The sequence below is a fragment of the Heptranchias perlo genome, chromosome 10 (assembly GCF_035084215.1).
Source record: "Heptranchias perlo isolate sHepPer1 chromosome 10, sHepPer1.hap1, whole genome shotgun sequence".
Lineage (NCBI taxonomy): Eukaryota > Metazoa > Chordata > Chondrichthyes > Hexanchiformes > Hexanchidae > Heptranchias > Heptranchias perlo.
In genome coordinates this window covers 13,334,834-13,357,230 of record NC_090334.1, presented here as the reverse complement: position 1 = coordinate 13,357,230, position 22,397 = coordinate 13,334,834, and the positions used below count along the sequence as shown (strand labels likewise).

At 46.9% G+C, this 22,397-nt stretch overlaps 1 protein-coding gene across 2 annotated transcripts in view; it reads right to left on the bottom strand.

The window, feature by feature from the left end:
* Positions 1 to 14,247, bottom strand: part of exd2 (exonuclease 3'-5' domain containing 2) — a 67,638-nt gene extending 53,391 nt beyond the window's left edge. For both annotated transcript variants that reach the window (XM_067991243.1, XM_067991244.1), the window contains exons 1-3: positions 14,115 to 14,247; positions 12,783 to 13,284; positions 5,257 to 5,513 (exon numbers count right to left, since the gene is read on the bottom strand). In XM_067991243.1, coding sequence (XP_067847344.1) covers positions 5,257 to 5,513; positions 12,783 to 13,121 — 596 coding nt within the window. In that variant the 5' untranslated portion in view covers positions 13,122 to 13,284; positions 14,115 to 14,247. The remainder of the gene's footprint in view (positions 1 to 5,256; positions 5,514 to 12,782; positions 13,285 to 14,114) is intronic.
* Positions 14,248 to 22,397: the final 8,150 nt, after the last annotated feature.

The following is a 22,397-nucleotide window of genomic DNA, read 5'->3' as shown; positions in this document are numbered from 1 at the left end:
GCTTCACCGATGCACTCGAAGAACGGATCTGAGCCCGTCTGCACGCTTGCAGCAGCGTACAAAGGTACAGAGTGGGCTCAGCACGTTTAATGGGGTAGAGAAAAAGGCAGTTGTCCTGATGGCAGGTTGCATAAAAGAAAAAACTTGCATTTATATTGCACCTTTCACGACCTCAGGACGTCCCAACACGCTTTACAGCCAATTAAGTATTTTTGAAGTGTAGTCACTGTTATAATGTAGGAAATTTGGCAGCCAATTTGCGCATAAGGTCCCACAAACAGCAATAAATGACCAGATAATCTGTTTTTAAGTGATGTTGGTTGAGAGATAAATGTTGGCCATGACACCGGGGAGGACTCCCCTGCTCTTCTTCAAATAGAGCCATGGAATCTTTTATGTCTGAGGGAGCAGACGGAGCCTTGATTTTAACGTTTCATCTGAAAGACAGCACCTCTGACAATGCAACACTCTCTCAGTATGTCACTGGAATGTCAGCCTGGATTATGTGCTCAAATCTCTGGAGTGGGACTTGAACTCACCATCTTCTGCCTAAGAGGCGATAGTGTTACCTACTGATCCACAGCCAACACCTGAGAGAGGCCATATACCTATACTTCTCATTTAGCAGTACAATCAACGACATGACACTTAGACTTTTGCAACCAACTACACTGCATCATGTCAGGAGGACCTAGTATGAACCAGAGAGTCTTTCAGTGGGTAAATGCACCACCCAGCGAGAGGCTGAGCCATACAGGCTAGGAAAGCCCCGGGTTCAGTCCCTGGTCTGTGCTGAGGTAGCTAATCTCAGATAAGTGATAATTGGCCCATTTCTCAGCACAGGAAAGGGGTTGGGGGGGAAAGGGGGGAAAATAACTCCCCTGCTCGTCTTTGAAATTGTGCCTTGGGATCTTTTACGTCCATCTGAGGGGGCAGACGGGGCCCAGGTTTAGCTTCTCATCCGAAAGATGGCACCTCCTACAGTGCAGCATTCCCTCAGTACTGCACCGGGACTGTCAGCCTACATTTTATGCTCAAGTCTCTACAGTGGGACTTGAACCCACGAGCTTCTGACTCAGAGGAAAGAGAGCTACCCACGTGAAGTTAGCGAGTTCTATCGGGATGAACAATCATTAAAGCCCAGCAAGTCACAACCTATCTGTAAAAACAAGCCTTTCTGTATAATGATGCTACTTTACGATGATAGGACTATGATGAATCAAATGATTTACATTTTCAGCGCGTAACTGGGGTCTCATCGAGAATAAAGGCACTGCTCTTTTGAGATGCTGTGAGATTTCCCATTGGTCGAGAGAATGCTGCTGTCTCATCAATTTTACAAATTTACGTCCACAATAAATCCCATGTTAAATAATTAATCCCACTGTCCAATGAGTATAATAACCTGTAGGTGTTGAACATAAATATTTTATGTAATTACTTTGATGGGTTTAGACTTCAATAAACTGGGGGGCGTGCATTTAAGCTCTAACAGTCAGAGCCAAGGAGGTTGGGACCAACACGGATTCAATGCCAAGTCAATGCCAGTCTGAGACTTGCCAACTGACGAGGTACCAATCAGAAGCTGCAGCATCAGCCTGCCAGGATAGGGTTAGGGCAGGAACAGTAAATGAGAGCACAAATCAGAGGGATGAGTGTCATGTGGGCTACTGACTACAGGGACACTGGTCACGTGGAATCAGGCAAACGAATCTTGCCCGAGAAGATGGACATAATTTACAAGATGAAAATTGCATTAACAGGTATAAAGATGTTTAATAAGTTGTGCTTGTTTTTGAGGTACCTTTTTGCGGTTTTATAACCCCATTGTGGAGATAGGCAAGGGTGTGGGGAGGGAGAAAAATGTCCTGTAATGTGGTGACCAGAACTGTACGCAGTACGCAAGCTGTGGCCCAACTAGTGATTTATACAGTTCCAGTATAACCTCCCTGCTCTTATATTCTATGCCTCGGCTAATAAAGTATCCCGTATGCCTTTTTAACCACCTGTCTTGCTACCTTCAGGGATCTGTGGACATGCACTCCAAGGTCCCTCTGTTCCTCCACACCTCTCAGTATCTTTCCATTTATTGTGTACTCTCTTGCCTTGTTTGCCCTCCCCAAATGCATTACCTCACACTTCTCTGGATTGAATTCCATTTGCCACTTTTCTGCCCACCTGACCAGTCCATTAATATCTTCCTGCAGTCTACAGCTTTCCTCCTCACTATCAAGCACATGCCAATTTTTGAATCATCTGCAAACTTCTTAATCATGCCCCTTGCGCACAGCAAGGTCCCACAAGGACCCCTTAGGTCTAAATCATTAATATAAACCACAAAAAGCAAGGGACCTAGTACTGAACCATGTGGAACCCCACTGGAAACAGCCTTCCAGTCACAAAAACACCCATCGACCATTACCCTTTGCTTCCTGCCACTTGTTGCAAACTTCCACTTGTTGCAAAGTTAAGCGACACTTACAACATTAAATCTGGATAAGACTATAATTGGGTCTGGTGGCAAATTTGTTTATGTTTTTGAGTGGGCAACAAATCTTTTTTTAAACCAGGCACAATTACAAAAGAGACTTGAGCACAAACCGAGGGAGTGCTGAACTGTCAGAGGTGCCATTTCTCGGATGAGGCGTTAAACTGAGGCCCCGTCTGCCCTCTCAGGTGAACACAAAGATCCCGTGGCACAATTTTGAAGAGCAGGGGAGTTCTCCCCAGTGCCCCTGGCCAATATTTATCCCTCAAACAACATCACTAAAAACAGACTGTTCGTTATCACATTGCTGCTTGTGGGACCTTGCTGTGCGCAAATTGGCTGCCGCATTTCCCTATGTTGCAACAGTGACTATACTTCAAAAGTACTTCAGTGGCTGTAAAGCGCTTTGGGAAGTCCTGAGGCCATGAAAAGCGCAATCAATACAGTTCATGTGCAGCAGAGGGTCACTTTCCCATCATTTCTGACTCTTCCTATTCATGTTGATATAGTTTCACCATGATGGAAAACGTTTCCTGATATCCTGACAGAATCTCTCTCTCATCGTTTGTTGTTCAATCAGATTTACAAAGTCAGAAAAGGCTTCCGTTCTCAAGACCTGAAACATCGATTGACCACAAGGCTGCCTGACCTGGTGAGTATTTCCATCCTGTCCTGTTTTTGTTTTCAGATTTCCAGTTTGGAATCATAGAATCTTACAGTACAGGAGGCCATTCAGCCCATCGTTCCTGTGCTAGATCTTTGAAAGAGCTATCCATTTAGTCCCAATCCGCTGCTCTTCCCCAAAGCCCCGCAAATTTTTCCTTTTCCTTTTGCAAGTTACTGTTGAATCTGCTTCCACCATCTTTTCAGGCAGTGCATTCCAGATCATAACTCGCTACGTAAATAAATGTCTCATCTCCCCTCTGGTTCTTCTGCCAATTATCTTAAATCTGTGTCCTCTGGTTACTAATCCTCCCACCAGTCGAAATAGTTTCTGATTATTTACTCTGTCAAAACCCTTCATAATTTTGAATATCTCTACTCCAAGGAGAACAATCCTAGCTTCTCTAGTTTCTCCATATAACTGAAGTCCCTCATCCTTGGTACCATTCTAATAAATCTCCTCTGCACCCTCTCTAAGGGCTTGATATCCTTCCTAAAGTGTGATGCCCAGAACTGGACAAAATCTTCCAGCTGAGGCCTAACCAATAATTTATAAAGGTTTAGCATAACTTCGTTGCTTTATACTCTAGTAATGATGAACCTTTATAAATCACTGGTTCTGGGCACCGCACTTTAGGTAAGATGTGAGGCCTTAGAGAGAATGCAGAAGAGATTTACTAGAATGATCCCAGAGATGAGTGACTTTAGTTACGTGGATAGACTGGAGAAGCTGTGGTTGTTCGCCTTGGAACAGAGTAGAGAGAAACTGTTCCCATTGGCAGAAGGGTCAATAATCAGAGGACATAGATTTAAGGTGATTGACAAAAGAACCAAAGGTGATATGAGGAAAAACTTTCTTACACAGCGAATGGTTAGGATCTGGAATGCACTGCCTTGGGGGGGTGGTGGAGGCAGATTCAATCATGGCCTTCAAAAGGGAACTGGATAAGTACTTGAAAGGAAAAAAATTGCAGGGCTACAGGGAGAGGGCGGGGGAGTGCAACTGGCTGGATTGCTCTTGCAGACAGCTGACTCGGACTTGATGGGCCGAATGGCCTCCTTCCATACTGTGACCTTTCTATGATTCTATAACTATTTATAAAGCCAAGAATCCCATATGCTTTTTTAACAGCCTCGGGGAGGGAGTACCTACACAAAAATCTCTTCTCCCCTTGCACATTACGATACAGTTCTTGTACCAGTCATCCACTCAACACAGTGACAGATTTAAAAATGCACAGCAATCTCGGTGTGGGATATATTCACTGAACTAGCTGCATTTTGTTGTGTTTTCACTTATCTTCCCAGACCACACATCAACTGCAGCCAGAACAGGTGTCCCAGATCATTAGCGACGTCAAGAAGGATGGCAACAGAGAATTAACCCTCAGTCTCCTGAAGCAGAAGAATTTGACCATTCTGAGTTTCGAGTTGCATTACTGACTACGGTTTAAGGATTTCTATCAGTAAACCTGTTGTGTTTTAATGTCAATAAAACCAATCATTGGAAAAGTTTAAGCTTCAGTTGATTTTTACCTATGGATTATCCTATAGCAGTAAAGAGAGTTAAAAGCCCTACCTTAGGATGAAAACAGGCATATAAAACCTCAAACTGAGGGAGAGAAATGTCAACAATTCTACAGAAAACATAGGAACAGGAGTAGGCCATTCAGCCCCTCAAGCCTGTTCCGCCAGTCAATTAAATCATGACTGATCTGTATCCTAACTCCATCTACCCGCCTTGGTTCCATAACCCTTACCTAGCAAAAATCTATCAATCACCGTCTTGAGATTTTCAACTGACCGAGACTCAACACCTTTTTGGAGTTTGGGGGGGCGGGGGCACAGGGGGGAGAAGGAGTTCCAGACCCTTTGTGTGAAGAAGTGCTTCCTGACATCACCCACAGACAGCCTAGCTCTAATTTTAAGGTTATGTCCCCTTTTTCTGGACTCCCCACCAGAGGAAATAGTTTCTCTCTATCTACCCTATCAACTCCTTTAATCAACTTGAACACCTCAATTAGATCAACCTTTAATCTTCAACAGTCATGGGAATACAAGCCTAAGCTGTGCAACCTGTCCTCATAATTCAACCCATCACTAACCTCTGGCGCATGACCAAGTATCTCACGTCCAAACAGCCCCTGACTGTGACACGATAATCTCGGAACAACTTGAAGCCATCCTCTAAGGCCCCGACGCCAACTTTCAGAACACTATCATTCTCCAGCAAGTCGAGTAAGGTCTTCGGTAACATCAGGCCGTCCCTGGTCATCTGGGGCAAGCGGACAAGAAGGCAGAGGCCGCTGTAAGAGGCGACCTGAAGGAGCGACACGGGGTTCGGCTTTCCCCTCACAGAAATCTGGAAAATATTTTAGGGAGAAAAGAAAAATATAAAAGATATGCAGGGTTAAAATAAAAGTTCAAAACTTCCAGACTAATAACATTTGATGGGCGAGCAAATACAGTTTAAAAAAATTAATCAGCTAAACTCAGCCTGGCCTTCAATTCCTCCAGAGCATCATGAGACATCTTTTTAAAAAAAGTTTTAAATAACAGTTAGCTAACATGGCAGGATAGCTGGGGCCCGTTGCATGCACATCCCGTGCCATGTGGAAACTCCAGAACATTTTGTCAATCCTGGAAAACCACATGTGCAGGAAGTGCCGCCAACTGCTCAAGTTCGAGCTCAGATTTTTCTGAGCTCGAGGGGCGGCTGACGCAACTACAGTGCATGCGGGAAGCTGAGAGTTTCGTGGATAGCACTTTTCAGGAGGTGGTCACCCCGCAGTTACGGAGAGTTCAGGAGGAGACCACCAGGCAGTCTAGGAGGAACAAGCAGGCACTGCAGGAATCCCCCCGGGAGGTGGCACTCACAAACCGGCATTCAGTGTTGAACACCAGTGAAGGTGACGACACCTCATGGGAGTGCAGTCAGAAGCAAATCCACGGCACCATGGGAGATTCAACTGCACAGGGGGGGGGGGGCGCAAGAAAGTGTAGCAGTTGTTATAGGGGATTCGATAGTCAGGGGTAAAGAGGCGCTTCTGCAACCCAGACGTAAATTTCAAATGGTATGTTACCTCCCTGGTGCCAGGGTAAAGGACATCACTGAGCGGGTGCAGAACATTTTGAGGGGGGAAAGGGAACAGCCAGAAGTCGTGGTCCATGTGGGAACCAATGGCTTAGGAAGAAAAAGGGTTGAGGTCCTGCAGTCAGAGTTTCAGGAGCTAGGGAGGAAGTTAAAAGGCAGGACCTCAAAAGTAGTGATCACTGGATTACTGCCAGTGCCACGCACTAATGAGTATAGGAATAGTAGGATAAGACAGGTTAACTCGTGGCAGGAGAAATGGTGCAGGAGGGAGGGCTCCAGATTCCTGGGGCATTGGGACCAGTTCTGGGGAAGGAGGGACCTGTACAAGCCGGACAGGTTGCACCTCAACAGAGATGGGACCAATGTTCACATGGGGAGGTTTTAAACTAATTAAGCAGGGGGTTGGGCACCAGAATGAAACATTAGAAAGGAGAAAGAAGGTGCACAGAGGACCAGGAGAGACAAATAGCACTAGAGTAAAGAACTGTTCAGAAATAGGAGGGATCAAACGGGGCAAATGCAAGGCAGTCTATGGTGAGTTTGGAGTGCATGTGTGTAAATGCACGTAGTGTGGTAAATAATGTTGGTGAGCTACAGGTACAAGTCACCACATGGGACTACGATATAATGGCAATAACAGAGGCCTGGCTCAAAGGACAAGATTGGGTAGTTAATATTCCTGGCTACAATGTATTCAGGAAAGACAGAGGAGGGCAGAAAGGAGGGGTTGGCAGTATTGATCACAGAAACTATTATAGCACTGGAAAGGGATGATGTACTTGAGGGGTCAAAGACAGAATCTATTTGGTTAGAATTAAGCAACAACAGAGGAGCTATTACACTGCTGGGTGTATACTATAGGCCACCAAATAGTTGGAAGGAGACAGAGGAGCAAATTACAGAAAGATGCAAGAACTATAGAGTTGTGATAATGGGGGTAGTATCAGTGTAAAGGGTAAAAAGGGTGGGGGGGGGGGGGGAGGAGGAATTCCTGAAATGTGTAGAAAGGAACTTTCTTGATCAGTGTGTTTCCAGCCCAAGGAGGAAGGAAACAATGCTTGATCTAGTTCTGAGGAATGAAGTGGGCCAAGTGGAGCATGTTTCAGTGGGGGAGCATTTGGGGAACAGTGATCATAATATCATTAGGTTTAGAATAGTTATGGAAAAGGACAAGGAACAATCAAATGTGAAAATACTTAACTAGAGGAGGGCTAATTTCAGTGAATTAAAAAGGGATTTTGCCCAGGTGGATTGGAATCAAAAATTGGTAGGTAAAGCAGTAAATGAACAATGGGAGGCCTTCATGGGGGAAATGGTTTGGGTACAGAGTAGACACATCCCCACGAGGGGGAAAGGAAGGACACCCAAAGCTAGAGCTCCCTGGATGACTAAAGATATAGAGATTAAAATGAAACAGAAAAAGGAGGCTTATGACAAATGTAAGGTTCATAATACAATAGAGAACCAGGCTGAATACAGAAAGCTCAAAGGAGATCTAAAAAAGGGAAGAGGGGCAGAGACAGAATATGAGAATAGATTAGTGGCTAACATAAAAGAGAACCCAAAAGTCTTTTATAAACACATAAATAGTAAAAGGGTAGTGCCGATTAGGGACAAAAAAGATCTTCTTGTGCAGGCAGAGGGCATGGCTGAGGTACTAAATGAATACTTTGCATCGGTCTTCACTAAAGAGGATGTTGCCAACATAGCAGTAAAGGAGGAAGTAGTAGCGATATTGGGTAAAATAAAAAGACAAAAAGGGAGCACTTAAAAGGTTGGCAGTACTCAAAGTAGAAAAGTTACCCGGTTCAGATGGGCTGCATCCTGGGTTACTGAAGGAACTAAGGATAGAAATTACGGAGGCTTGAGCCACAATCTTCCAATCCTCTTTAGATATGGGGGTGGTGCCAGAGGACTGGAGGATTGCAAATGTTATACCCCTGTTCAAAAAAGGGGACGGGGATAAACCGGGCAATTACAGGCCAGTTAGCCTAACGTCGATGGTGAGGAAACTTTGAGACACAATAATCTGGGACAAAATTAATTTTCACTTGGAAAAGTACGGGCTCATAAATGAAAGTCAACACGGATTTGTTAAAGGAAAATAGTATTTGACTAACTTGATTGAGTTCTTTGATGAAGTAACGGAGAGGGTTGATGAGGTCAGTGCGGTTGATGTTGTGGACTTTCAAAAGGCATTTGATAAAGTACCACATAATAGACTTGTACGCAAAATTAAAGCCCATGCCATTAAAGGGACAAAGGCAGTGTGGATACAAAATTGGCTATGGGACAGAAAGCAGAGAGCAGTGGTGAATGGTTGTTGTTCAGACTGGAGGGAAGTAAACAGTGGTGTTTCCCAGGGGTCGGTATTAGGACCTCTGCTCTTTTTGATATATATGAATGACCTGGACTTAGGCATACAGGGTATAATTTCAAAGGTTGCGAAACTCAAATGTAGCAAACAATGTGGAGAATAGTAACAGACTTCAGGAGGACACAGACTGGTGAAATGGGCAGACACATGGCAGATGAAATTTAACGCAGAGAAGTGTGAAGTGATACATTTTGGTAGGGAGAATGAGAAGAGGCAACATAAACTAAATGGAACAATTTTAAAGGGGGTACAGGAACAGAGAGACCTGCGGGTGTACGTGTACAAATCTTTGAAGGTTGCAGGTCAAGTTCAGAAGGCTGTTAAAAAGCATTTGGGATCCTGGACTTTATTAAGTGAGGCATAGAGTACAAAAGCAAGAACGTTATATCTTTACAAAACACTAGTTAGGCCTCAGCTGGAGTTTTGTGTTCAATTCTGGGTACCACACTTTAGGAAGTCAAGGATTGTGAATCTTTGGAATTCTCTACCCCAGAGGACTGAGGATGCTCAGTTATTGAGTATATTCAAGACTGAGATCGAACGATTTTTGGACACTAAGGGAATCAAGGGATATGGGGATAAGGCAGGAAAGTGGAGTTGAGGTAGATGATCAGCCATGATCTTACTGAATGGCGGAGCAGGCTCGAGGGGCCACATGGCCTACTCCTGCTCCTATTTCTTACGTAAGGCTTTAGAGAGGGTGCAGAAGAGATTTACTAGAATGGTAGTAGGGATGAGGGACTTCAGTTATGTGGAAAGACTTAAGAAGCTGAGGTTGTTCTTCTTAGAGCAGAGAAGATTAAGAGGAGATTTGATAGGAGGTAAATGGTTTTGACAGAGTAAATAAAGAAAAACTGTTTCCAGTGGCAGAAGGCTCAGTAACCAGAGGACACATATTTAAGGTGATTGGCAAAAGAATCAGAGGTGAGATGAGGTAACATTTTTTTTAATGCAGTGAGTTATGATGATCTGGAATACACTGCCTGAAAGGGTGGTGGAAGCAGATTCAAGAACAACATTCAAAAGAGAATTGGATAAATACTTGAAGGGAAAAAATCTGCAGGGCTATGGGGAAAAAGCTGCCAAGTGGGACTAATTGGATAGCTCTTTCAAAGAGCCGGCACAGGCACGATGGGCCGAATGGTCTCCTTCTGTGTGCAACATACTATGACATTCATCAAGGAACATTTCATATGCACAGTTACCACCCAACCACGAGTGCACAACCAATCTGTTCAGTAACACCAGACCTCAGAGCCTTAAGAAGTCCCTTTTTTAAAGCCAAGAGTCACTCCATCCAGTAAAAATCAATTACTAAGAGTTTGAATTAACCTGCTTTTCCTGTCCATTTCTGTTGATTTTTCCCAATCTTTTTGTAGGTATCCCAAGTAGCTGACCCATGGGCAGCTGGTGAGCCCGACAGTGAGGAACCTGGATTATCAGTAGTAGGGTTGCCAACTCTGGATGGATATTTTCCTGGAGGTTTCATTACATGACCTTCCGCCTCCAACCACCCCACCCAGTCAAACAGTCTTTTTTTCACATCTCCAATATTTTTATATCTGATAAATGGAAGTGTTCAACTTTTTATCTCCCTATTATTGTTCTAATGCGTTTCTCGCAGCAGTGTCCACGTGATTAACGTTTAATTCCAGGAGACTACAGGACAATCCTAGAGGGTTGGCAACACTAATCAGTAGAGATACAGGGTGCTGGGGGAGGGGTTACTGAGTGACAGTGTGAGGGAGCTGGATTAACATCAGTAGAGATAGTCAGTAACACAGGGCACTGAGGGAGGGGTTACTGAGTGACAGTGTGAGGGAGCTGGATTAACATCAGTAGAGATAGAGTCAGTAACACAGGGCACTGAGGGAGGGGTTACTGAGTGACAGTGTGAGGGAGCTGGATTAACATCAGTAGAGATAGTCAGTAACACAGGGCACTGAGGGAGGGGTTACTGAGTGACAGTGTGAGGGAGCTGGATTAACATCAGTAGAGATACAGTCAGTAACACAGGGCACTGAGGGAGGGGTTACTGAGTGACAGTGTGAGGGAGCAGGGTATATATTGCTCAATGCTGCCACCTACAATGCTGGCATACCCCGCCTCACACTCAATCTTTCTATCACCTTCCCTCTCCTTCTCTATCCCCGCTGACACACACACACATTCTCTCTACCCCGACCTCACTCACATTCATTCTCTCTCTCTCTCTCCGCCCCTACCTCACTCACATTCACTCTCTCTCCCCCTCCGCCCCTTCACACTCTCTCTCTCGACCCCGACTTCTCTCACTCTCTCTCTCTACCCCGACTTCTCTCACTCTCTCTCTACCCCGACTTCTCTCACTCTCTCTCTCTCTCTCTACCCCGACTTCTCTCACTCTCTCTCTCTACCCCGACATCTCTCACTCTCTCTCTCTAACCCGACATCTCTCACTCTCTCTCTCTAACCCGACATCTCTCACTCTCTCTACCCCGACATCTCTCACTCTCTCTACCCCGACATCTCTCACTCTCTCTCTGCCCCGACATCTCTCACTCTCTCTCTCTCTCTGCCCCGACATCTCTCACTCTCACTCTGCCCCGACTTCTCTCACTCTCCCTCACTCTCTGCCCCGACTTCTCTCTCCCTCACTCTCTGCCCGACTTCTCTCTCCCTCACTCTCTGCCCCGACTTCTCTCTCCCTCACTCTCTGCCCCGACTTCTCTCTCCCTCACTCTCTGCCCCGACTTCTCTCTCCCTCACTCTCTGCCCCGACTTCTCTCTCCCTCACTCTCTGCCCCGACTTCTCTCTCCCTCACTCTCTGCCCCGACTTCTCTCTCCCTCACTCTCTGCCCCGACTTCTCTCTCCCTCACTCTCTGCCCCGACTTCTCTCTCCCTCACTCTCTGCCCCGACTTCTCTCTCCCTCACTCTCTGCCCCGACTTCTCTCTCCCTCACTCTCTGCCCCGACTTCTCCCTCCCTCACTCTCTGCCCCGACTTCTCTCTCCCTCACTCTCTGCCCCGACTTCTCTCTCCCTCACTCTCTGCCCCGACTTCTCTCTCCCTCACTCTCTGCCCGACTTCTCTCTCCCTCACTCTCTGCCCCGACTTCTCTCTCCCTCACTCTCTGCCCCGACTTCTCTCTCCCTCACTCTCTGCCCCGACTTCTCTCTCCCTCACTCTCTGCCCCGACTTCTCTCTCCCTCACTCTCTCCACCCCTACTTCTCTCACTCTCTTTCTCTACCCCGACTTCTCTCTCTTTCTCTCCGCCCCTACCCCCCCACCCTCATTCTCTCTCTGCCCCTAACTCCTCCCCCTCTCTCTCTGCCCCTAACTCACCCCTCTCTCTCTCTCTGCCCCTAACTCCTCCCCCCTCTCTCTCTGCCCCTAACTCACCCCTCTCTCTCTCTCTGCCCCTACCTCCCCCCATCTCTCTGCCCCTACCTCCCCCCCTCTCTCTCCGCCCCTACCTTCCCCTCTCTCTCTCCGCCCCTACCTCCCCCCATCTCTCCGCCCCTACCTCCCCCTCTCTCTCTCCGCCCCTACCTCCCCCTCTCTCTCTCTCCGCCCCTACCTCCCCCTCTCTCTCTCTCTGCCCCTACCTCCCCCTCTCTCTCTCTCTCTCCGCCCCTACCTCCCCCTCTCTCTCTCCGCCCCTACCTCCCCCTCTCTCTCTCTCCGCCCCTACCTCCCCCTCTCTCTCTCCGCCCCTACCTCCCCCTCTCTCCACCCCTACCTCCCCCTCTCTCCGCCCCTACCTCCCCCTCTCTCCGCCCCTACCTCCCCCTCTCTCCGCCCCTACCTCCCCCTCTCTCTCTCTCCGCCCCTACCTCCCCCTCTCTCTCTCTCCGCCCCTACCTCCCCCTCTCTCTCTCTCCACTCCTACCTCCCTCTCTCTCTCTCTCTCTCCGCCCCTACCTCCCCCTCTCCCTCTCTCCGCCCCTACCTCCCCCTCTCTCTCTCTCCGCCCCTACCTCCCCCTCTCTCTCCGCCCCTACCTCCCTCTCTCTCTCTCTCCGCCCCTACCTCCCCCTCTCTCTCTCTCCGCCCCTACCTCCCCCTCTCTCTCTCTCTCTCTAAAGCCCCTCCCTAATTTGCTAATTTGTTTTCCACCCCAAAAGGAAAAGCACAGAGCAGCAAATGGTGAAAGGGACTTTGCCAGCGACACTCACCCACTCACAGTCAATTCCTATGAGCGGGTAATGGTCCAATTCCGTCTTCAGCAGTGGCCAAGCTCGCTCCCACTCAGCCTCCGATTCCACTACAAAGGCACTTGCCGTCAGTATCTTCCTCACCAGCGGACTGACTGGATCATCGCCGCTGTCCGTTTGGTGGGATTCCTCTCCCTCACTCTGTGAGGTGCTCTCTCGCCTCTTCACGGCCTCTCCATTCTGGCTTGCCAGAGCCTTCTTCCGTTTGGGACTTTTAAAGGCCCTCCACAAGTACAGACAGCCCACGGCTGTACCCAGTAACGTGGCCGCGGTCACCGCTAGGGCCTGTGGCCGGGACATGGTTCAGCCGTCTTGGTGGCAATCTGATTCGGTCCGCACATTACTTGCCAGCAGGAAGAGTCAAAATCCGGCTTCCTACAAAACAATGTCGCAAGTTGGAGTGTCAAGCATCCCAAGAGTACGCCACCCGATTTACCGTCTGCCACAGCACATGATTATCGACCTTAAAAAAAAAATAAAACTTTGGTTCGGAATTTGAGAGTACTACAGAAACAACAACTACTTGCATTTATATAGCGCCTTTAACATAGTAAAATGTTCTGAGGCATTCACAGGAGCGTAATCAGCCAACAATTGAAACCGAGCCAAAGATGGCAACATTAGGACAGGTGAAAAAAAGCTTGGTCAAAGAGATAGGCATTAAGGAATGTCTTAATGGAGGAGGTGTAGAGAGGCGAAGAGGTTTGGGGAGGAATGCCACAGCTTTGGGCCTAGGCAGCTAAAGGCACGGCCACAAATGGTAGAGTGAAGGGAGTCGGGGATGCACAAGAGGCCAGAATTGGAGGAACGCAGTGTTCTAGGAGGGTTGTAGGGCTGGAGGAGGTTACAGAGATAGGGAGAGGCGAGATCATGGATTGATTTGAACAGAAGGATGAGAATTTTAAAATCAAGGTATTCCTGGACTGGGAGCCAATGTAGGTCAGCAATGTAGGTGAACGGGACTTGGTGCGAGTTAGGATACGGGCAGCAGAGTTTTGGATGAGCTCAAGTTTACGGAGGCTGGAAGCTGGGAGGCCGGCCAGGAGACCACAGATGGAAAGCTTCTGAGTGCTTTCAGCATAGCTGAAAGTGATGGGTTTTTAAGCAAGAGTAATTATGTCTGACATGATAGATGCTTCTGTGAAAATAGTTGGTTTTCTCCTCCCATGGTAACCCATCAATTCAAGCTTATACTTGGCTATTTAGACACTCCTTTAGGTATAGTAGGCCTAATGAGTTCCCAAGCCAAAAGCAAGCTACTTCGCTGACATATGCACTGGCCTAGCAGCTCACCCAGCCTGTCCAGGATACCAGTCACTCGAGCTCCAACATTCAGTCCCAGAAACAGCTCCCCGACACCAGGACGTCTAATAGCATTTCAACCATTATAATACTCTGTAGATGAAATTTACATTCAACGCCCATGTGAACTGTGAAAAAAAACAGCATTACGATTAAAAATTGTGCCCTTCCAAACATGGTTGAGTCTGGGGAGAACATTTGGAGGTGCATGCCACTAAGTTGGAGACACCGTTGGTTACTGTCACTGGTAGCAGAAGCAATCCGAGCTGGTGAATTTAGGGTTTCAGCTAAAGCGTATATTGGCACGGTCAAACACACAGGTTCCAGAGCAACTTTACATTCAATCAGCTTAGTGGAAACACTGTACTCAACACTGTGCTAAAGGATGGAGGGTCACACACAGTATACTGACAGTGCTACAGGATGGAGGGTCACACACAGTGTATTGACAGTGCTAAAGGATGGAGGGTCACAGTATACGGACAGTGCTACAGGATGGAGGATCACACACAGTATACAGTGCTACAGGATGGAGGGTCACACACAGTATCCTAAGAGTGCTACAGGATGGAGGGTCAAACGCAGTATATTGACAGTGCTAAAGGATGGAGGGCTACACACAGTATACTAACAGTGCTACAGGATGGAGGGTCACACACAGTATACCGACAGTGCTACAGGATGGAGGGTCTCACACAGTATCCTAAGAGTGCTACAGGATGGAGGGTCACACACAGTATACTAAGAGTGCTACAGGATGGAGGGTCACACACAGTATACCGACAGTGCTACAGGATGGAGGGTCACACACAGTATACTGACAGTGCTACAGGATGGAGGGTCACACACAGTATACCGACAGTGCTACAGGATGGAGGGTCGCACACAGTATACCGACAGTGCTACAGGATGGAGGGTCACACACAGTATACCGACAGTGCTAAAGGATGGAGGGCTACACACAGTATACTAACAGTGCTACAGGATGGAGGGTCACACACAGTATACTAACAGTGCTACAGGATGGAGGGTCACACACAGTATACCGACAGTGCTAAAGGATGGAGGGCTACACACAGTATACTAACAGTGCTACAGGATGGAGAGTCACACACAGTATACTGACAGTGCTACAGGATGGAGGGTCACACACAGTATACTGACAGTGCTACAGGATGGAGGGTCACACACAGTATACCGACAGTGCTAAAGGATGGAGGGCTACACACAGTATACTAACAGTGCTACAGGATGGAGAGTCACACACAGTATACTGACAGTGCTACAGGATGGAGGGTCACACACAGTATACTGACAGTGCTACAGGATGGAGGGTCACACACAGTATACCGACAGTGCTAAAGGATGGAGGGCTACACACAGTATACTGACAGTGCTACAGGATGGAGAGTCACACACAGTATACTGACAGTGCTACAGAAGAGGGTCACACACAGTATACTGACAGTGCTACAGGATGGAGGGTCACACACAGTATACTGACAGTGCTACAGGATGGAGAGTCACACACAGTATACTGACAGTGCTACAGAAGAGGGTCACACACAGTATACTGACAGTGCTACAGAAGAGGGTCACACACAGTATACTGACAGTGCTACAGAAGAGGGTCACACACAGTATACTGACAGTGCTACAGGATGGAGGGTCACACACAGTATACTGACAGTGCTACAGAAGAGGGTCACACACAGTATACTGACAGTGCTACAGAAGAGGGTCACACACAGTATACTGACAGTGCTACAGAAGAGGGTCACACACAGTATACTGACAGTGCTACAGGATGGAGGGTCATACACACTATACTGACAGTGCTACAGGATGGAGGGTCACACACAGTATACTGACAGTGCTACAGGATGGAGGGTCATACACACTATACTGACAGTGCTACAGGAGGGAGGGTCACACACAGTATACTGACAGTGCTACAGGATGGAGGGTCACACACAGTATACCGACAGTGCTACAGGAGGGAGGGTCACACATAGTATACTGACAGTGCTACAGGATGGAGGGTCACACACAGTATATTGACAGTGGTAAAGGATGGAGGGTCAAACGCAGTATATTGACAGTGCTAAAGGATGGAGGGCTACACACAGTATACTAACAGTGCTACAGGATGGAGGGTCACACACAGTATACTAACAGTGCTACAGGATGGAGGGTCACACACAGTATACCGACAGTGCTAAAGGATGGAGGGCTACACACAGTATACTAACAGTGCTACAGGATGGAGAGTCACACACAGTATACTGACAGTGCTACAGGATGGAGGGTCACACACAGTATACTGACAGTGCTACAGGATGGAGGGTCACACACAGTATCCTAAGAGTGCTACAGGGTGGAGGGTCACACACAGTATACTAACAGTGCTACAGGATGGAGGGTCACACACAGTATACTGACAGTGCTACAGGATGGAGGGTCGCACACAGTATACCGACAGTGCTACAGGATGGAGGGTCACACACAGTATACCGACAGTGCTAAAGGATGGAGGGTCACACGCAGTATATTGACAGTGCTAAAGGATGGAGGGTCACACACAATATACTGACAGTGCTACAGGATGGAGGGTCACACACAGTATGCCGACAGTGCTACAGAATGGAGGGTCACACACAGTATACTGACAGTGCTACAGAAGAGGGTCACACACAGTATACTGACAGTGCTACAGAAGAGGGTCACACACAGTATACTGACAGTGCTACAGGATGGAGGGTCATACACACTATACTGACAGTGCTACAGGATAGAGGGTCACACACAGTGTACTGACAGTGCTACAGGATGGAGGGTCACACACAGTATACTGACAGTGCTACGCGATGGAGGGTCACACACAGTATACTGACAGTGCTACAGAAGAGGGTTACACACAGTATACTGACAGTGCTACAGAAGAGGGTTACACACAGTATACTGACAGTGCTACAGAAGAGGGTTACACACAGTATACTGACAGTGCTACAGGATAGAGGGTCACACAGTGTACTGACAGTGCTAAAGGGTGGAGGGTCACACACAGTATACTGACAGTGCTACAGGATAGAGGGTCACACAGTGTACTGACAGTGCTAAAGGGTGGAGGGTCACACACAGTATACTGACAGTGCTAAAGGGTGGAGGGTCACACACAGTATACTGACAGTGCTAAAGGATGGAGGGTTACACACAGTATATTGACAGTTCTACAAGATGGAGGGTTAAACACAATATACTGACAGTGCTACAGAAGAGGGTCACACACAGTATACTGACAGTGCTGCAGGATGGAGGATGGAGGGTCACACACAATATACTGACGGTGCTACAGGATGGAGTGTCACACATAGTATACTGACAGTGCTAAAGGATGGAGGGTCACACACAGTATACTAACAGTGCTGAAAAGGTGCTGGTCAGCAGCAACAAACTAGCAGCAAGTTCAAGACTTGTTGAACCGATGCTCACGAATACAACCTTGCTGCCCACCAAGCCGTTACGACATGAATCATTGTGTTTTTACTGATAAGTAATTCAGTAGCAGATGGATGAGTTCTGTGGAAATGCAGCTCTTAAACTGAAGAGATCAACATCTCCTTGTTACGGTACATCATTTTCAAACCAGTTGCTATATTCTTTTTGCTTGCCATGCAAATTTAACCTAATAAAATTCAAACTAATTACACTCATACAGCACCGTTCACATAATGGATATCGCAAGGAGCTTTACCGGGGACTTGGGAATAGTGTTAGAAGGTGAAAGAAAAGTTAGAGTTGGTGACTCATGTCATGAGGAAGAAGTAAGTCTGAGGAGAATTTTGAAGGTGGAGAAATTTGTGGCAAGGGGAAGGGGCTTCAGGAGAGCTCCAAGTATTGGGCAAATGAGAGCCATACGCAACTATTCAGTGCATGGCCTCCAGGCAAGTTAGTGGCAGTGGTTAAACCCTTGTACGCAACGGGAGCCAGTCACCCGACCACTAGGTCTTCCATTAAAGTAAAATGATCTGGAATGCTATGCCTCTCTCCTCCCTATCTATCTGTCTGTCTGTCCCAATCACCCTCTCCGTCCCGCTCACAGGAACATAAGAAGCAGGAGCAGGAGCAGGCCACACGGTCCCTCGAGCCTGCTCCTCCATTCAATAAGATCATGGCTGATCTTCAATGTCAACTCCACTTTCCCGCCCTATCCCCATATCTCTTGATTCCTTTAGAGTCCAAAAATCCATCGATCTCAGTCTTGAATATACTCAACGACAAAGCATCCACAGCCCTCTGGGGTAGAGAATTCTAAATATTCACCACCCTCCGAGTGAAGAAATTTCTTCTCAGCTCAGTCCTAAATGTCTGACCCCCTATCCTGAGACTATGTCCCCTTGTTCTAGACTCTCCAACCAGGGGAAACATCCACTCAGCATCTCTCCTGCCAAGCCCCCTCAGAATCTTATGTTTCACTGAGATCAGCTCTCATTCTTCTAAACTCCAGAGAGTATAGGCCCATTCTACTCAATCTCTCCTCACAGGACAACCCTCTCAACCCAGAATCGATCTAGTGAATCTTTGTTACACCACCTCTAAGGTATATCCTTCCTTAGGTAAGGAGACCAAAACTGTACACCGTACTCTAGATGTGGTCTCACCAAAGCCCTGTACAATTGCAGCAAGACTTCCTCACTCTTGTATTCCAACCCCCTTGCAGTAAAAGGCCTTCCTAATTGCTTGTTATACCTGCAAATTAACTTTGTGTTTCATGTACAAGGACACCCAAATCCCTCTGAATACTTAAGTTTCTCACCATTTAAAAAATATTCTGTTTTTCTATTCTTCCTACCAAAGTGAATAACCTCACATTTCTCCACATTATACTCCATCTGCCACCTTCTTGCCCACTCACTTAGCCTGACTATATCCTTTTGCACAGAGTGAACACCTCAGAGTTTGGTGCGTGTGGGAGTTCGGTGAAGTGGGGGAAGGAGGTGCTGCTTTGCCTTGCTTTTCCTAACTTTTTCCGCAGAGCGGCAGTGGACCTGAGCAGCAGAAGACTGAGAGTGGGGAATAAAAGCAGCAGGTGAGGTGAGGCAGGAGAGTCCGAGAGGTGAACACAGTCTAAAAGGAGAGACCAAGAGCGGGAGGAGAGTCCAAGAGGTGAATGCAGTCTAAAAGGAGAGACCGAGGGCGGGAGGAGAGTCTGAGAGGTGAACGCAGTGTAAATCTAAGGCAAGTCATGGCAGCACAGCTCGCACCCGTGATATGCTCCTCCTGCACTATGTGGGAAGTCATGGACACTACCAGTGTCCCTGGCGACCATGTGTGCAGGAAGTGTGTCCAGCTGCAGCTACTGGCTAATCGCATTTTGGAGCTGGAGCTGAGAGTGGATTCACTGTGGAGCATCTGCAATGCTGAGACTATCGTGGATAGCACGTTCAGTGAGGTGGTCACACCACAGGTAAAGATTAAGCAGGCAGAAAGGAAATGGGTGACCATCAAGCAGAGTAAAACGACTAGGCAGGTAGAGCAGGAGTCCCCTGGGGCCATCTCCCACTCAAACAGATATTCTGCTTTGGATACTGTTGGGGGAGATGGCTTATCAGGTGAAAGCAGCAAGAGCCAAGTTCGTGGCACCACGGGTGGCTCTGCTGCACAGGAGGGGAGGAAGAAGAGTGACAGGGCTATAGTGATAGGGGATTCAATTGTAAGGGGAACAGATAGGCGTTTCTGCGCCCGTAAACGTGACTCCAGGATGGTATGTTGGCTCCCTGGTGCTAGGGTCAAGGATATTACGGAACGGCTGCAGGGCATTCTGGAGGGGGAGGGTGAACAGCCAGTAGTCGTGGTCCATATCGGTACCAACGACATAGGTTAAAAAAAAAGGGATGAGGTCCTGCCAGGTGAATTCAAGGAGTTAAGAGATAAATTAAAAAGCAGGACCTCAAAGGTAGTGATCTCAGGATTACTACCAGTGCCACGTGCTAGTGAGTATAGGAACAGGAGAATAGACAGGATGAATGCGTGGCTGCAGGGATGGTGTAGGAGGGAGGGATTTAGATTCCTGGGACATTGGGACCGGTTCTGGGGAAGGTGGGACCTGTACAAGCGAGACGGGCTACACCTGAGCAGGACCGGGACCAATGTCCTCGCGGAGGTGTTTGCTAGTGCTGTTGGGGAAGGTTTAAACTAGAGTGGCAGGGGGATGGGAACCTTAGCGGGGAGTCAGAAGGGAGTAAAGTTGACAGCAGCAAGAGAGGGGAAGACCCAGGGAAAATTTACAATACAAATAGTACAAACAGTTGTTCAAGAACAAGTGAAAGGGAAAAGCGTAGAGCAGCAGAAAGAAAGTGTACTTTAGACACTACAGATAAAGTGAAAATGAGAAGGCGTAAGGCGATTAACCCAGCATCAAAGCTGAAGGTCAGGCTAGTGTGTGTGGCCCAACTAAGGGTTCTATATACAAATGCACGGAGTATAAGGAATAAATCAAATGAACTACAGATTGAAATTCAAATTGGAGGGTATGACATGATAACTATTACTGAGACATGGCTGCAGGATGGTCAGGATTGGGAACTAAATATACCGGGTTATAAGGTCTACAGGAGAGATAGGTAAAATGGAAGAGGGGGAGGAGTAGCCTTAGTGATTAGAGATTAAATCACTTCAATGATTCGACAAGTGTGTAAGAAAGGCATAGTGGTCTTAATGGGAAACTTTAACCTTCACATAGATTGGGGAAAGCAGACGAGCAACTGTCAGAAAGGTAGTGAATTTCTTGAGTGTGTCCGGGATAGTTTTCTATAGCAGTAGTATGGGTAAGCCATACTAGATTTAGTAATGAGTAATGAACCAGATTTAGTTAACAGCTTAACTGTGCGTGAACATCTATCCAATAGCGATCATAACATGATCGACTTCAATGTAGTGTTTGAAAGGGAAAAAAGTGAGTCAGCTGCTAAGATTCTAGACTTGGGTAAGGCCGACTTCAATGGGATGAGACAGAGACTGTCCACAGTAAACTGGGCAAATCTGTTAATGGGTAAAACGACTGATGATCAGTGGGAAATGTTTAAAGAAACATTTAACGAGAAACAGAACCCCTGAGGGGCAAGAACTCTACTTGCCAAAAAAAACAGCCATGGACAACTAAAGAGGTAAGGGACAGTATAAGACATAAGGAAAGGGCATACAAAAAGGCAAAAAATGGCACAGATCCTGGCGAATGGGAAACATACAAAGATCAACAAAGAGTCACAAAACAGATAGTAAGAGCTACAAAAAGAGAGTATGAAAAGAAACTTGCAAGGGATATCAAAACCAATACAAAGAACTTTTATAGTTATATTCGGAAAAAAAGGGTGGTCAGGAGCAGTGTTGGCCCCTTAAAAACTGAAAGTGGGGATATTGTCATTGACAAAGGGGAAATGGCGGACATGTTGAATAATTATTTTGCGTCAGTATTTACAGTAGAAAAAGAGGATAGCATGCCGGAAATCCCAAGAAAACTAATATTGAATCGGGGACAGGGACTCGATAAAATTAACATAAGTAAAGCAACAGTAATGAAGAAAATAATAGCACTAAAGAGTGACAAATCCCCAGGACCAGATGGTTTCCATCCCAGGGTTTTAAAGGAAGTCGATGAGCAGATTGCAGATGCCCTAACTATAATCTTTCAAAGTTCTCTAGATTCAGGAACTGTCCCTCTAGATTGGAAAATTGCACATGACACTCCGCTTTTTAAGAAAGGAGAGAGGGAAACCGGGGAATTATAGACCAGTTAGCCTAACATCTGTTGTGGGGAAATTGCTGGAGTCTATAATTAAGGATAGGGTGACTGAACACCTCGAGAATTTTCAGTTAAACAGGGAGAGCCAACATGGATTTGTGAAAGGTAGGTCGTGCCTGACAAACCTGATTGAATTTTTTGAGGAGGTGACTAGAGTAGTGGACAGGGGAATGTCAATGGATGTTATTTATATGGATTTCCAGAAGGCTTTTGATAAGGTCCCACATAAGAAACTGTTAGCTAAGATAGAAGCCCATGGAATCGAGGGAAAAATACGGACTTGGTTAGGAAATTGGCTGAGCAAAAGGCGACAGAGTAGGGATAATGGGTAAGTGCAGGATGTGACTAGTGGAGTCCCGCAGGGATCTGTCTTGGGGCCTCAATTATTCACAATATTTATTAACGACTTAAATGAAGGCATAGAAAGTCTCATATCTAAATTTACCGATGACACAAAGATTGGTGGCATTGTA